The following is a 17,789-nucleotide window of genomic DNA, read 5'->3' on the forward strand; positions in this document are numbered from 1 at the left end:
AAAAGACTTAACAGGAAAAGAAACTGCGCAGAGCGCAGCGCTGACCCGAGCGGGGACACACCTTTGGCTCGCGCAGGCCCCCGCGGGGAATAGTCCGCGAGGCCCAGGACTCCGAGTCCCCGAAATGTGCAGAGATTTAAGGAAAAAAACGAAATACACCCCCGCTTTCGGTTCTGGGGAAAGGCGCGGGCTGGAGCGCACTAGTGTGAGGGGGAAGAGTATGCCGGCGCCCTGGGGTGAGCTTCGGCGGCACTGCGTCCGTAGCCCGGCGCTACCCCGGCCGGGGCCTGCGCGCTGTGTGCCTGGATTAGCCCTCCCAGGCCTGGGTGCGTGCCCTGTCCCAGTCCCGCAAACTCTCGCACTCCCGCCTCCTCCCAGCCCCGTTTGGCCTGCAGCTGCGGCGCTGGGCCGAGGTCCGGCGCGGTGAGGTGGGGCGGCAGTGCGCGCTGGAATGTGCTCAGGCGGTCCCCAGGGCCCGCCAAGCGGGAGCCGGGCGCTCTCGGTTCCAGATGCTGCCGCGGTCTCGGGGAAGTTGGGAGGTATCAAGTAGCACGATTTTTTCCCCCCTAATGGGAGTATTTATCTAATCCCAAATTGCAGGCGAATTTTTTTAATGCTCAACCCATAAAATCCCGGGATTAAGAGAAGAAAAAAGAGAGAAGAGGGGAGAGGGAGGAGAGTGGAGACGGGGGAGACTGAGATGAAAGTTTCTTGTATGTGGCGTAAAGGACTGAGGCGGCCGTCGCTAGGCAAATATCCAGGTGGGAGACGCTGGGCCAGAAGCCTCGACCGTTCCAGCAACGGCCGCAGCTCGGGGAGGGGAACAGGGGCCCTCGCCCGGGGAGGGCCTGTGGACTCAGCTCGAGGGCCCCGGGCCGGGGAGGGGGCGTGGGAGCTGGGCCCTGGCTTTAGCATCCAGGTGACCTCGAGGCCGGGCCAGACTCTGGAGGACACTTGGGACAGGGGGAGGGGTTTGGCTCCGGGGCCTTGGGATCCTGGCCAGGGGCGGAAGTTCTGCACCGGCCCGCGGGCTGTGCCCAAGCAAGCCCGCTGCCAACACTCCTCCTCCTCCTACGCCGACCCCCGGGCCCACAGCTTCTTTTGCCGCCGCGCGGGCTTTCGGATTGCCGGCCTCTAGGCGTGCTGGGCTCGCGCCTGCGCCCGGGAGGCAGCCTCTGGGCACCACGCGACGAAATCCGGATGCGGCGCCCTCGCCGCGGGCCTGACCCCGATGGTCCCCGGGGGCCGCGCTCCGCCGCCGCTGCGGGGCGTGCGGGCGCCACAGAGCAGCCCAATGGAAACCCCGCGAGGCTCGGGACTGAGGCAGGAGGGGCAGGGAGACGGGCAACAAATCTGGGGCTAGCGAAGGATTGCCACTTGGCAGGTCGCGAGCGGCTTGGGGGAGCCGCCTCTCTGCGAGGCTCCGCGAGAGGGAAGGTTCCCCGAATCCGAATCCTGCGTAAATGGAGTGGGTGACGCCGGTCACCCAAGCCCCAGGCTGCTCCGGCTGATGGTTTTCGTCTGCCGGTTTCCCTGGGGTTAGGGCCGGGTTCTGAGAGCTTCCCCCCAGGAAGCGGTAGCTCCCTCTGCTCTCCTTCTCTAATAAAGACGGCAAATACCCGATTTCGTTTAGTTCTGATAACTTTTCAATAACTTCTTAAAATCCTTGTCGTGAAGAAATTCTACCGTAGGAAGGTTTTATCATTTTGAAAGACTGGCGGCTGCATAGTTTTCGAAAGGAATTTGTGTGTGTATTGGTATAAATATTTGTCTGTACATATATGTATATGTGTATATACGTATGTATGATCTAGGCTAACGTATAAATGCTAGTGGACTGTTTTCTCTGTCTCCAGACTTGTTGAACGAGCTTTCTTTGTTTCAAGACACCTCTGTAGAGGAGTGATGGAAACTACCATAAAATCGCCAGTTTTTTCTGTAGCTTAGAACTTCTGGTTGAAAGTTCCCTTTCCCTCATCTCATACGCACACACCTGCACACACTTACCTTCCTCCTCCCCTCCAACAATAACCCTCTTCCTTTCACTTCGGCATCTACAGTCTTGCCGGTTATCAGAAGTCATAGTTCTTCCTCATATGAGTGCAAAATTATAACAATGGAAAATAACATTTTTTTCAGTGCTGTCGAATCACAAATCTCCTCAAATCGTTAAGAGATGACCCTCTAAAAGATGATAGTTTACACTGCTTGAGAAAATATGACTAATTGCTTTTCAATTCGCATTCGTGTGTCAGCAGGGCCCCTCTGGGGTGGTGTAAACTTATTCAGCTCCAAATACAGACCAGTATCCTGCCCTGCATTCAAGAGGACCATTTTTCCACATGAAAAGTCTTATGAATACAAAAACTTCTCAAGTTTTCATTGCAAAGAAGTAGCAGCAGTGTTTAAGGTAAGAAAGTTTCTGCTTTTATTGAAAATTTATATATGACTCAGTATTGTAATAAATAAACAGATAACCATTTTCACAAAAAAATGACAGTGCTATGCTAGAGAAGAAAATATTAACTGGAGGATTTACTCATAATGGCAAGACAGACTTTTATCAATACAGAATAAATATTAACACCATTCTTGAGCCAATTTTGAGACCCAACAAAATGTAGGAACCAAGCTAGATGTAATAAATAATTATCCAGAGAAAAAGATGGCGCATTCTCAAATGATAAGACTGTCTTTGTAAAGTGATGCATGTCAATTAGTCCCATCCTTACAGCTCACTTCAAATCACAGGACTTGTTTCAGGCTACGTTAAAGGGCCATCCTCCGAAGAAAGCAGAGGAGAAGTACCCTATTATCTTTCATAGTGAAACGCAAAACAACTGCAGAAAATCCCACTGGTAAATAGAACACAGTTTAATAAGTAAATTGAAGACGATCTAACTATAAAATTTAGGTAACAGACTCAGTGTTACATATGGCAGGACTGGAAAAAAATCATTCATGACATTTTCCTTATCCCTCCCTCTTAAGCCCCCTCCCACCCCTCATTATGCTATTAACAATAACAACAACAACAAAAATGTTTTAAAATTTTTCTCCATCAAAAAATGAGGGAAAATAATGAGGGAAGAGTTTTCTTTTCTTTCTTCTTTGAACAGTTTCTTAACACTGCTAATACCAATCACTCACAAGATGTCTGTGCAATCTATTTTATATGATTTCAAGGAAATGATTAACACACACACAATCCTTAAACAAAGATATTTCGGAGTTCTGTACACTGTCTGGAAAAAAGGGAGGAAAAGAGGTGGTGGTAGCGGTAAAGAAGTACAATCCAGCCAAACAAAATGTTAAAAGTTTTAAATCAACAACGAGAATGACTTTTTCTGGTCTGGGGACCCAAGGCTAATAAAATGTTGGTCAAGATTCTGGTCTGGCTTCTATTGCAGAACACATTTCTCTTCTTTCTTGGCCATCTTGCCTTTGTTTTGCTCCAGAGTTCGCTCCAAATGCTCGTCTTCTTCTTCGGCCCTGTAAGTCAAACAGGAAACCAAATTATTTTTCTTCTTGGAGCGCAGAGCGGCACTCTCCTCTCGCCCCGCATTCCGAGCCCCAGAGGGAACGGGGTTCGCGGGGCCAGCGGGAGGCTGCCCCGGCCCACCCGGGACCTCTGGACTGAACTTTCCGAAAACTTCTCGGCCCCTCAGCAGGCGGCAGAGCCTCGACCCCGACCCCACCGCCCACTTACTGCTTCTCCTGCGCGTCCAGGTCCCTGACGAGCGCGTCGCGCTTGTCCACTAGGGCCACCAGCTCATCCAGCAGGAGCTGCTCGCGTCGCTTCTGGGCCTCGGTCTTCTGCCAGTCTGCAGGGGACGGGAGGCTCCTTACCCACCCGGTCTCCCACCCCACCCGGCCCTCCCCTTCCCGCCTTTTCCAGTTCCCTTTTATTTCTCTGCAAACCATATTACAGAGCCACTAGCTAGTGTTTCACGGAGAGTTTGGCCGTCGTGATGAGGATTTCGCCCCTAAAACCCTACTTTCTAAGTATTTTCCGTAGATGGAGACGGCTACGGGCTGGGCTGGAACCTGCAAGAGACCAGGTGTGCGCCGGTGGCCAGCGGAGGTGCGCACCTGATGTCAGCCAAAGTGGGGGAGGGAGAGCTGGAGGCCCCGAAGAGGTCGGCCCGAGCGGTGAGGGGGGAATGTGGGTGAATGAGGAGGCGGGAAGCAGAGATGGGCGATAAAATCACCCTGAAAAGGCTAGAGAATCTGCCTGAGAACCTATCCTCCTCCCCCACCCCCATGCTCACCCCATACAGCCCATTCTTCGCTAATTTCCTCTTCGCTATATTTTAGCAGTTGGATGTATCTCACACTGGGCGCCATATGCTTCACAATAACTTTAAAAGTAGTGAATCGGCTAATTAGCATTTTTCTTTGAAGTAAAAAATAAATTTGCTCTGCAACATTACACTGCAGCTCTCGATCGCATCACAGCCAGTTTTCTTTTGGAGAGGTTTGCTGCGTGGTTTCAAATCAAAGCACTTTTGCAAAGGAAAAATTACATACTTCTTTTTGAAACCCCGGTTGGAAAATCCGATGGGCAGTGCTCCTTCCATGGGAAAGGGCAGTTTTTTGACGGTTTTAGGCCCCAATAATATATTTCCTAATCATTGCTGGTCTGATAATTTCCTTAAGATGAGCAGCAGTTTCGTTTAATAAAAACAGGACCAAATCGAACATTTAAAGCACTTTTGAAACCAAAGCCAACTGCTCTCTGGCCAGACTGTAAGGGCTTGTAGCTGTCAATCAACCCCCAGTCTACCCCGCCTCCCTCATTAGGAAGGTAAACAATGAAAAGAAGAAGTAGATGATGAGGCAGATAGCCGAACAAATGAGGACCTAGAGGGAAACAGGACACCAGCTTAAAAAAAAAAATACCCTGGCCACTGACTCATGTAGCCCCCTCCCCCAGCAAGTGCACTTTCCAAAAAACAGAGAGGAGTGCAATCCTTTCTGGTTTCTCTCTTCTCTCTCCATTGCCCTGGGCAATCATGTTAAAACTCACATGGCTGGTGCTTATTCAGATAAACCCAACAATGCACACCGCTGGTTACCATGTGAATCTTCACAAACCACACAAGAATGTGCTGGTTCAAATCCCCCCGACCCCCTCCAAAGCAAAATTTATTCAAGACAGCAAACTGCTCAGCAGCTTTATGAAACCAAATGGAGCTAGAGGGAATTCTATCTTGTATTTACAAATTAAAAATTAGATGCATCATCATGCAATAAAGGTTAGAATAGCAGCAAAAAGCTAGAATAATTTATTCTATTTTATCACTATTCCTTTCATTACAAGCTCAAATACATACACACATATATATTAAACATGCCATATATTAATTACCCACATTCGATACAAAACATCACAGATAAGTACTTTAAATAATTGGTCACATTACATTCTTATTTAAAAAGAAGTGAAGTATTCTATTGCATAGAGAGGAATAAAGAAACTATTGCTATGGAAAGTTTTTTTCTTAATGTAAGAATTTAAAAAATACATGAAACAGCAAAACTGGAGAAAAGCCATATCTATCACAATTTTATTCCTTGGATTTAAATGCAACTGAGGTCAGGAATGCTGGACAATTTTCTAATCTGGTTCTTGTTCTTAATCAGTTTCATTCTACACAGCAGATAAATTAATAGACTCTCCAGGTTGGAAAGATCTTAAAGGTCATCTAGTCTAATTTCAGGTAACTGTAGTTCTAGAAATATTAACTCAGAGAAAAACCTGCTAAATTTGTAAAAGATTTGTAACTAAATTTTATAATTATTAAGATTACCAATTTTGATGAATATGGATTTTTCCATTTCCAACCTCAATAAATCATTCTGATTATAAGCTTAATTTATAATTCTTTACTTCCAAAACATTTTGATAAGAGCTTTACTACTGGGAAATAAAATTTCTCCACTGTAAACTTAAAAAATATAATTAAGTTGAAAATTACAAAATTTTTTTAAAGAAAAAATAAATTTTAATGACACATAATCTTCTTGAGTAAATTACTCCTTCCCTATATTTGACCAGTTACTTTTAAGGTTTTAATTAATAATTAGAAATATCAATATTTCTTTAATATTTTTAAAAATAAGGTTTTAACAATATGGATAAGAGAGGAAACAATTTTATATTTTTAATCCATTAAGTATTGAATAATTTAAAAAATCTTAACCTTTTCCTAGCTCAATGCTGACATTTCACATAACTGTAACAAAAACATTTTTAAATTATGAATATTTAGGTAATTTTCATCATCTCACAAATTTAACTGACATTAGAATTTTAACTGTTTCAGCATAAATTTATAGGATTTTTTTATATTAAATTTGTCATCACTACATTAATATCTATCTACAAATAATTAGTCAAATTGTGGAGAAAATAGCTATGCGCAGTGAGTAGATTTTACACTAGCAAAACTACTTTTACTTTGGATTTGCTTTCTCACAGGAGTAAATTTATACACATCCACACACATATTTGAATGCTAATTTGGGAAATTAAGTAAACTATTTTGATGATTTAAAAAAATTTGATAACACCTTTAAAATTGATCAAGATTCACATTTGTATGTTCAAGGTCTACATTTAAAAACTTAAAAATCCCTCTTTAAATAGCTTCACCTAGATAAAATGTCATGTTTTAAAAGCCTGAATGTAAGTTTATATGTTACTTGTTATACATTTTAAGAAAGGATTACTCACCTATAACAGCTAGCTAGATGCACTGACTTTGCCTTGGACAGACTACAATGTGGGTTTTGATTAATTTAAAGATTCCAGTGTACTTTTGCTACAAAAGCCATATCCTCTCACAACAAATAGGATTAAGTTTTGATGCTGCATTTGAGCCAAAGTGTTAAAATAAAGAGATTCTGTTTATGTCTATCTGCACTGAGCTGTTTTGTTAATCTAAAAAACTCTTTTTTTATATATAGGGCCAATTATTCATTCCCTGATTCAGTTTATTTGCTGAAGTTGATAATTACCTTGGAAAAAAGGCAAAAGAAATACCTATAAACACTTTAATAGAAAGGACCTAAAGTTCTTGTAGTAAACCTTCAACCTTGCCACTATAAATAAGCCTGGCACTTTGATGAAAATTAACACTAGTTTTGTAAAGAGCACATTGGGGGATTGCAGTCAAGTCTTATCTTTAGTTCCAGTCAACTAACAATCCTGAAAGAGTTTGCATCATCATCAGAGCAGGCCATTTGATAGGATTCTACCGCTGTACCTAATCAATCTATGGAAGACTGTGGCTGTGCTGTGTAACAAAGCTAAAATAGATTTACAAATGGGGTTTTAGGGGATAAGCTCCTCCACAGGATTACATATTGATTTTAAATATAAAAAGCTTATCATATAAGCCATAACTACAAAAATAGTGAACCTATGCATAAATCCCTTTAGAAGAGCACCCACTTCAAACTCTAAGCCAAGAATAAATCAAGATGTACAAAATCCTAGAGAAGATCCATTTCTTGTGCAGAAAATGAACACACCACTTTCCAAAAGCCCACCCCAATGTGTGCAGAAATGAATTTATCTTTCCTGAGGGGGCATTAAATAATCTGGAACAGAAAAACTATAGGAAAAGTATCTGAAAGATGCTTGTTAGCTTAAGGGATCCTACAACTTAGCTCAGTAGAGTGAAACTCCTGCAATGAAAACACCTCAGGGAAAAAAAAAAAGGCCAAAGTGATTATGGATTCTCAGAAGAATGGATATATTGAATGTTATTATTTTGCTCTCAAACCAAGTTGTTAATACTTCTTTCACTGGACTATGACTATTAATATTCTGTGCTTTTCTCCTAGTTAATGGTTTCAGTAGCAGATTATTCAAAAATATTTTAGTTTATTTATTATGAAAACCATCTTATGGCTACTAAGTAGAAGAGATGGGAAAGAAAAGAGGAAGGGACTTTAAAACAAAGGAAAGCAAAACAAAACCAATTAGTGTTGCCTGTTCATGTGTTTTTCTGTGGTGTTTTAACACTCTGAAAGACTACTGAATGTGTGTCCATTCTAAGGGCTGGCTCAGAGGATACTGTCTTCAAAGAACTGATGATCACCATGCTCAGTATCTCTCTAGGACAGCCCAGGACACATATTGCCCAGGCTAATGGGATAGGCCTCTCTCTGAGAAAGTGTCTTTATTTGTATTCAACAGGCTGCTTCTTTCCTCAAGTCTCTTTTCCCCCTCAACCAGCAATAGAAACTGGCTGAGAGATTTAAGGCACAATCACACATGGGACAATAGTATTCATTAAAAAATAAAACAGAACAAAACCACAAAAAATTAACAATTGTATTAAAGGTGTATGAAAAGAAAAACATTAATTTTTTTTCTCTTCTTCAAAAATATTACTTTCTACTGCTCTTCCATGTGTACAAGGGGAGCAGGCAGAAAAATGTTAGATTATTTAAGACTGTAGGTCTATTATATAGGGATAGGATGGCCAATGAAACTGGGATGTTTTATATATATTATGGCCCTCCTTTAAAGATGGTACTATTTGGTAATAATACTGGTTTTGGGATAGAAGCAATATCTGCCTTAAAAGTCAACTGTATTGTATCAAGCTGTATCTTAGGGATGATTTAACTTACTATACATGAGAAAGTAAATTTTTAAACACTGTAATACTCTGTATTGAGCATAATATATAATTAATCTATAAAGAATAAATTGTATAATGAGTTATACATACTATATACAAACACATTTTATATTATACATACATACATACATATATATATATATATATATATATATATACCATATAAATAGTATTTGCTATACCTACTTTTCAAATGACTATTTAGCTTTCCAATCTCTTTTAAGACTATACCATGACTACAAAAATTATAGCAAGAGGAAAAATACCATTTAGTATATTTGTGCATTTTATTCAGTGGCAAGTTTCACAGAACTTCTTAAATAATTTTGACAAATTTTATAGTCATTATTAGTGATATAATTTGATAGCCACTTGAAGGAAATTAGCTATCTGAAAGCCTTTTAAATAAAGTAAATCTAATTTATAAATTAGGATATACAAATGTTGTTAGTCATATTTATCAAATGAGATTAGGAATATAAAAGTAAGAATAAAACTTCTATAAATGTATAAGATACTATTTAGATAAACAGCATGTATTTTATTTACTAACAATTTTAATTAAAATATTTTAAAACATATGGTTTCATTTGGCTTTCTCTTACAAACTTAAATTCCCAGTTTCTGAACTAATTAGAATTGACTTCTTATGGATCAGGTACCTTATCAGGTGAAGAAAGAAATTACAATGGACAGTCAATGCATGTGTTAAGAGGTCCATACAGAATAGGAAAATCAATTTGCATTGATTAGACAAAAGGTCCATTTTACAGAGCCCAAAGGATTAGCTTTTAAGTGGACATCTTTGAACTATAAGACATTTTCAACTAAGAGGTATAAGGAGAACAGCATTCTAAAATAGTAAGAATTTTTTAAAAATAAGCATATATAGTAAATGCCATAGTTAAGCTAGCTGATGTTTACTGATATTATGAACCATGCTTAGGATTACTATATATGTAATTCATTTAAAAGCTTTATATAGAGTGTGAAAGTGTTGCATTTATCTCATATGCCGGAATCTTTGCCTGATTACTCACTTAATAGGAGCTGGAATCTTAAGAACTATAGCAGACTGGACAGTTACATATTTGTGTTGACATCAATTAAATATTAAGGTAAAATTTAGAGTATGAATGTGAAAAATCAAAATGATAGATCTTTCTCAAACCTCTTTAACTTGCACATAGTAAAATGTAATGAAATCATTTAACTAGTTATATTTTCCATTTAATGGACATTTAAGCTTACAGACAAAAGTTAAGACAATTTTATGTTTAATAGCAAGCATAACTATGATCTGAATTAGGGTCCTTAGGTTTTACATGACTATTGGTTTCTAACTCTAAGGCATTTATTTGCAATTCCTGTAGGTCCTTAGTCAGACCACACCTAGTGAGACCAGAAGTGTATTACACTCTTTAAATCTCTTTGACAACTGACACCTCAAACACCTCATTCAGCCATGGCATCTCTTACCTTCAATGGCTAGCATTGCCCGCAATTCCCGATTCAGCAGCTCATATCGTCGTTCTAAATCATGTTCTTTTTCCCTAGGCAAGTTGCAAAAGTTCATCAATATGCTAATTACTAAATCATTAAACACTTAAAAGAACCTTTAGGTTACATTGATTTTAGGACTCATAACTGACTGTTCTCTTTAACTTTAAGCCACTCAAAACAAATGATACACAAACCTAAAACCTTCCTCAGGTTGAATATTTAATAGTGCTATTATTTTTCTCCTTCAATTTTGAATTGCACAGAAGTATATTTTAATCTGTGGATAAGTAGCCTCAATCTTCAATGCTTCTTGTATTAAGTGCCAGGTATAAGGTTATTTTGTAGAATATTTTTCATAATTCGCAATAAACACTTTTTTGTCTAGAACTCCGTGTGAAAAGAGTACAAGAAACATGAAAGTACCACCAGTGAAAATTTAATATAGAGACAATTAAAAAGGCAAGATTAGTTAAGTTGTGCACTTCTTCACTCCTTTATCAAGTTCAGGCATGGCAGAAATGACAAAAATAGAGGTTTTCACTAAAATAAAACATGTAAGCCTGCTTCTTCCCACACTAGGTGGCATAATATAAGAACATTGTTAGTGAGAAAAAGGAACAAGCATTAAGTCCTATGTGAACTAAATGCTAAAGACTGAAAATGCTTACATTTGGTCTAGTCTCCATTTTACAGTCATTCTTGCAATCATAAAAAGGTCACTTCTGTGTAAATTATTAACCTTTTATCCCAAAATTTAGGGTAACATCATTTGTAGAATACAAAGTTAGTTTTGTCCTTATTAAGACATTTTAATTTTTAACTGAAAATTTGATGTTAAATAAACTTCAATTTTATTTCTTTTCCCACTAAATATAAACCAAACATCCTTTTTGTGCACAAGTGACTTCTTAAACATAAAAATTGTTTATATTACTTGGCTTTCTATATAATAAATACATTTTTTCAGTATCTAACACTCTAAAATTCTTACTCTTAAGGTAAAAATTGGTTATATACTATTTTTAATTTTATTTTTATATAAAACATAATCTCTAAGGAAAGAAAAAACATTAAGCCTAATAAGTATGAAACCCCCAAAAAAGACAAGGATGGAAAGCCTAAGATGCATCAATGTTGTAGGAAAAACAAGCAAAGTCATAAGTACTTACAGGAGAGAGAGCTGGTTCATTCTCCTTATTAAGGCGTTTTTCTTATTAACTAACATAAACCACTCCTGCATCATAGCTTCTTCTTCTTCTGTGTTCCTTCCTATAATTTAGGAAGAGATATTTCTTATTCTGTTGACATTTACAAGCCAAATAGTAGTTCAGCACAAGTGTTTTGTTTTTTTTCTTTTTAACACGAAACATATTTTAGCTATCCCAACAGTACAAGTTAAACTGTTTATAACAACATCAGATTAAAGTCTGAGGCCTGAAAAAAGAAATCAATATTTAAAAATTCATAAGCCAATCTCCAAAGCTGCTATTATTCACCTTGTATATTTCAGTCCCCCGAACATATTTACAGATCATACTAAGTACAATACTAATACTAAGTACAGTTAAAAAAAAAAAAAAGTGTTCCAACTTTTAAATCCTCCCCAGAGGCTGACTTGTTATTATGTTTCAGTGAGGAACTCGTGGTGCTGACAGACATACGGTCATGATAAAAATAAATAAATTAATTAAAACCACATTAAAAAATCATTATGAGAATTATAAGACTACCAGTAATGTCAGAGAAGTCAATCGATTTTGTGAGAGCTTCCACCTGTAACAACTTGCTTTTTTTCTTATTTTCCTCCCCCAAAGCAAACTAAAGGTATACATACATATACCGTTCCAGAACTCATCATCCCTAACAGGGTAAACACTTGCAAATTATTTAAAATACATTGTAAATGACCAGGCTACAAAAATACTTAGAGCTATCTGTGAAAAAACATGATGAACATAATAATGTTCAGTAAATGAGAAAACATTTGCGCAGAGAGATGATTTAAAATTTTAGATTATAAATTTACTGATTGTACATTTAAAATTCATTTTCCCTAATATCCATTCCATCATCTGTACCACCCCTCCCCTCAAAAGGCCAGTATGTCAAGGATTATAACATATAGCATATATTTGGTATTGTTCATGCAGAAGTAGGCCACAATCATACTCAAGAAAAATATTAATTCCCCAACCCTCTTCCTTCCTCTCCCTTCAAATTGTATCTAGTCAAATTTACAATTCTTTGACTTTTTTTTTCTGAATTTCGCCCATGATTGGTTTATTGTTTTGCTAGACCATTATTTAATACTTCAGTCCAACTTCTAGATAGATTCATAGGGTTAACGTAAATATCTACTAAAAAATTAAATATCCCAGGCGAAGACTAAATAGCCTAGTCAATTTCCTAAGTTTCATTTTCTTCTTAAGTGAGATATTTTCTTTTAACTTTCAAACACACTACCAGTCCATTAAAAAATATTCAAACAATACAGAGGTATAATTGAGTAAAAAGTCAAGGCCTCTTTCACCACCCCCACCCTCTCCAATTCCCCCATCCACCTCCCTTCTCCAGAAGTACTATTGCAGTTTAGCGTATCTTCTTCCAGACCACATACGTAGCTATGTCTATCACATACAGGTATATACCTTATCTGGACACATACAGGTTTCTTTAACATAAGGACCCTGTGATTTGTTGTTGTCATGCTGTTTGAAGATCTACTTCATTCTTTTTTAATACTTGCGTAAATTATGGATGAACCATAATTTATTTACCTGTTTCCACATTAACAGAAATTTGAAAAAATCTTTAGAATGAAAATCTAAAATAAAGAGCTGATCTGTGTGCAAAAGATTAAACATGTATTTCTGAGCATCCCTGTAAAATAGATATGTTGTTCATTATTAGGGAAAATAGTGAGAGGATATGTGCTTTCATTAAAGTCTGCTAAACTTTATGGTATGAAGCAGATCTAGGAAAAGATTCTTTGAGTATGAACAAAGGTCTTTATTGTTGTACAGCATTTTTAATCTCTCTTTTAGGGTAGCTGGTTTTGTATTCACTTTGGACCATGTGATGTCTTGACACTGGTCATGTGATATAGGCTGCGATAGGCACAAATCCCTGGGTAGCAACAAAAGAAGAAAGAGTAAAAAGAAAAAGCTGAGAAAAAGCTTGCAATTTGGAAAAAGGCCAATTGTACCCTGGTGAAGGCCTTTTTGATCACTGAAATGACACATGTGTGCAATATTAATAGGTGCAGTTTTTATGATATTTTGTTTTCTGATTAAAGACTTAATTCTTGCATTCATAACCTAAGTGGTTTCTAAAAATATACACATATTAAAACTTTGTTTTGAGTTTAACCTAACCTGTAATTGAGGCTTTCAGGCAATAAGACTAGAAGCAACTAGCCTATTTTTAAATTAGCATCATTTTCTTCAATGGAAGACTGCTTCCTTGAGAATAACAATATTGATGTAGTACTGTGTTATTTTCAGTTTAACTCATGCCTATGATTTCTACATAAGAATAAAAGATCCACCTCCCCTAACTATTAGGAAATGAGAAGAGTCTCATGTTTAAAAAGGGAATAAGCCAAACAATAAGAAATATTTAAAGACATATTATTCAGTGCTACATAGATAATATAAATTAACTGAAAAAAACATATTTGAGGTTAAATCAATTCTGTATCACTAACTCCTTATCTGAGATAGTACACAGTGATGGAAATCTATACTTAGCCTAGTAATAAAAAAATTAAATTTTCTTCTAATACATCATTACACTATTGTTTTTAGGGATTTAAAATTTTTTTAATTTAAAAAGCTTTTAAAAGCCAGTAAGTTGAACCATTACAAATTAATCCTGACTTTAATAACTGGTTAAAGACCCCTTTAGCTTTATAAGTAACAAAAAATATTAAAGCCTGTGATCACAGTGAGCTTTTCTCATTTCTCCTCTAACCATTTGTTATTTAATCCAATACTAGTAATCCAATTTGTCCATCAGACTTTTAAAGGGCAGAATGCAACTTCCTCAGCTTAGACACTTTTCAAAGTACAATATATTTTTCAAATGAATGCTGGATGTTTCATTTTTCCCAACTATTCCTAGCTCTAATGCATGAGGAAAAAAAGAACAAGATGAACATTGTTCATACTGATTAAGTAAGAGCTCATTAAAGAGCTGTCAGTGCGGTACTTTGAATATGCATGAAGCATATAATCAGATCTAGTACCGTCACTAGAGGAGAATACGGTAAGTACAAAGGATTGATTTAATTACTTAGAGTGGGCTGTGGTGGTAAAGCAGTCTTGTTAGTGCAAAAAGAAAAAGAGGTTGTATTCTGGCACTGTTAGAAAAAAGGCAGTTTTAGCTTCTGACACAATACATAATCTCAGAATAAAGCACTTTACATTGTAGCTTAAAATGAAGATTGTCATTATTTTATAAAATGGCCATAAATCATTTTATCTTGTTTAAACTCACCTAGTTAACTACCTCTCTTTCAAAATTATCTTTAATTTGTAATCACAATTACAATTTTATCACCTTAGAGTCAATACTGATACTTTAAATTTTTTTCAGTTTCATGAACTGAAAAGTTCAAAACCTATTATTATTGAAGACCATTTTGAAATTTAAAAAACGACAAAACACTACAGTTCAGTACACAGTGACTAAAATGTGAAAGCATGGCCAGGTTGTTAAACTATATTTTAAAACAGAGTGCCTCATGTTTATTATAAATATACTACCAATAAAAATATCACCTTAACATTTTAAAGTATTGACTAATACAGTCTCTGGTAATGTTTTTTTCTACTTTGTTTCCTTAAAGAATTCTGTTTTGTTATTTTGCCTTGTAGAATGTAACGTCTTTCTGACATCACAATCTCTTATTGCCAGTTTTATCTTTTAATCAATTATTATAGCCGAGTATGATTTATAAAAACTATTAAATAATGAAGAGTAATGAAAATAGCAGGAAAAGTAATATGTAAATATGACTTCAAATCATTCTTCCTATCACATAGTTAACAAAAACCACTTAACACAAAGCAGCATAATATAGCACTACATGTAGTATAAATACTTAATAAATGTTGGTTGACAACTGCCTTTATATTTCATCTCCTCCCTCCCCAAATGATTTAAAGTTAAGATTTAACTTAAGAATTCATTTCTTCACCCAGGAACATGTATGTAGTTTTCATTTGTTTTTTCCAAAGCAGCATTTTCAATGTAAATTTTAAAATGAACAAGAGGAAAGTGATGTTAAAAACCTGAAATTATGAGTTATATTTTCAAAAACTGTCTACTAGTTAACCTTTCCTAATTAATCTTTCACCATAAGCTTATTGTCTGTTTAGAAAGATATATTTTCAGACAGTGCATTTTTTTTTGCGGTACGCGGGCCTCTCACTGCTGTGGCCTCTCCCGTTGTGGAGCACAGGCTCTGGACGCGCAGGCCCAGCGGCCATGGCTCATGGGCCCAGCCGCTCCAATGGCATGTGGGATCTTCCTGGACTGGGGCACGAACCCGTGTCCCCTGCATCGGCAGGTGGACTCTCAACCACTGAGCCACCAGGGAAGCCCGGTGCATTATATAAATGCAAAATAAGGAACAATACAATTTTAGCTGAAAAGAAGAGGAATTCAATGGGAAACAAAGAAAACACAGAGATGAAGGCACTGTTGAAACATATACACAAATTCAAGATTTTCTACTATGAAAACATTATATAATGCTGAAATCTTGCCATAGCTCCATAGTGGAGATGGCTGACTAGTGATCACATATGGCCCTTAAAGGACACAACATAGCAAACACAAACCAAACATAAAAACAACAAAGCTGCCATTACAAATTGTCCCTATGATATGATTACACATATATGATAACCTCTGAAAGATTTAGTATATTAAAATAGAGATACACATGAAGGTATCCAACTAACTGATACTGGACAAACATATTTTAATAACACAGGAGGTGAATTCTGGTAGATTTACTTAATGGATGAGAAACATTAATTTACTGCAGTTATATAGGGTCATGGATACATGAACTCCAAAGCCAACATCATTACAGGACTCCAGTGCTCCAGTTTTAGAAAGTATTTTAAGCTTAGGAAATAGAGCTTTATTATGAAAACAAATTTTACTATATGAGCAAACAGTTGATAAATGTTTCTACACTAAGAAAATCCTCTAACAGCAATCAATGTAAATGAAGAATCTCATAATCCTTATTGATGTCTTCAGCAATTGTCTTAAAACTATTTGGTCAGGGCTTCCCTGGTGGCGCAGTGGTTGAGAGTCTGCCTGCTGATGCAGGGGACACGGGTTCGTGCCCCAGTCTGGGAAGATCCCACATGCCGTGGAGTGCCTGGGCCCGTGAGCCATGGCCGTTGAGCCTGCGCGTCCAGAGCCTGTGCTCCGCAACGGGAGAGGCCACAACAGTGAGAGGCCCACATACCGCAAAAAAAAAAAAAAAAAACTATTTGGTCAGCATGATATATTTGTTATAGTATTAAGTATATAAACTTTGGGGGAAAATCCTGTCTCCTTTTGTTGAAGTAAAATAAAAACTAACCCATTCTCTCAAAATAAACACATCTTTTATTTACCCATTTAGTAAAACAGAATGTGGGGAGAGATTCAGGGCAACATCTCTCTACAGATAAATTCTGACAGACTTCTATGGACATACCTATGCAGGAGGAGGTATAGACAACTTCACCAAAGCTCTTCCTCCTTAGACCTATACAAAAGAAAATGCTATTTCTAAAGGCCAGAAATTAACAGCAATCTTCTTGTGCCAACTTCTTAATAGAGTCTGAACAGACTTTTTATGCCAAAGGTCAGTGCTTAATTTCTCAAAAGGTAAATTAAGCACAAACTTAACATAGTACAAAAATAAACTAAAACGTATGAAAGTAATCATCATCAGAAAATTCACAACCAATAAAATTCTTTGTATTTACTTACAGTCTAGTATATTTAAAAAATTACATGTGGGATGGAGTTGCTTCCATAACTTTTCAGTGCTCTTAGCCTTTAAAAGTATTAATATGACCCACATTTCAGGTAATGCATGACTATTTTGACTGCTGACAGATAGATATTTGGCTGAAGTCAAAACACTCAGAACTCTGAAACTGTGTTTATTTTTCAAGTTGCATTTAACATACTTTGTAAAATGGGATAAAATACAGTGAGTCACTTTTATATGCATCATTCAACCAAACACACTAATGTCTACTTGGAGGATCAACTGAGCATCCTCCAATAAGGGGAAAACTTGAATTGTGAGCCACACTTACAGATGGATAGCTTCCCCTGCCAGTTCTCCCCTTTCTTGAAGCCCCCTTTGTTTGGCCTGCACCTGGCAGACTCTTTTCTACCCCCTCCCTCTCCTAGAGCCTTCTTGCAGTCATGTCATGGAAATGACTTTAAAGAGTGGCCCTAGAAGTGACAGAGATATTAATGTTAAAGATGAGCATTAACAGTTGAATAAAATTATTTCTGGAAAAGTGGGAGTGGAGAGAAACAATATTTCTAGATTAATGTATCTTAAGATGTGATTTTTTTTTTTTTTTTTTTTTTTTTTGG

The 17,789-nt window shown here is 37.4% G+C and overlaps 1 protein-coding gene across 5 annotated transcripts in view; it reads right to left on the minus strand.

Annotated features, from left to right (window-relative positions):
- Positions 1–2,431: 2,431 nt before the first annotated feature.
- Positions 2,432–17,789, minus strand: part of EHBP1 (EH domain binding protein 1) — a 342,186-nt gene continuing 326,828 nt past the window's right edge. For all 5 annotated transcript variants that reach the window (XM_024753020.1, XM_024753019.1, XM_024753023.1 and 2 more), the window contains 4 exons: positions 11,333–11,432; positions 10,140–10,213; positions 3,710–3,824; positions 2,432–3,492 (listed from right to left, as the gene is read on the minus strand). In XM_024753020.1, the coding sequence (XP_024608788.1) occupies positions 3,402–3,492; positions 3,710–3,824; positions 10,140–10,213; positions 11,333–11,432 (380 nt within the window). In that variant the 3' untranslated portion in view covers positions 2,432–3,401. The remainder of the gene's footprint in view (positions 3,493–3,709; positions 3,825–10,139; positions 10,214–11,332; positions 11,433–17,789) is intronic.

This window comes from Neophocaena asiaeorientalis, unplaced genomic scaffold (genome assembly GCF_003031525.2).
Source record: "Neophocaena asiaeorientalis asiaeorientalis breed wild unplaced genomic scaffold, Neophocaena_asiaeorientalis_V1.1 scaffold100, whole genome shotgun sequence".
NCBI classification, from domain to species: domain Eukaryota; kingdom Metazoa; phylum Chordata; class Mammalia; order Artiodactyla; family Phocoenidae; genus Neophocaena; species Neophocaena asiaeorientalis.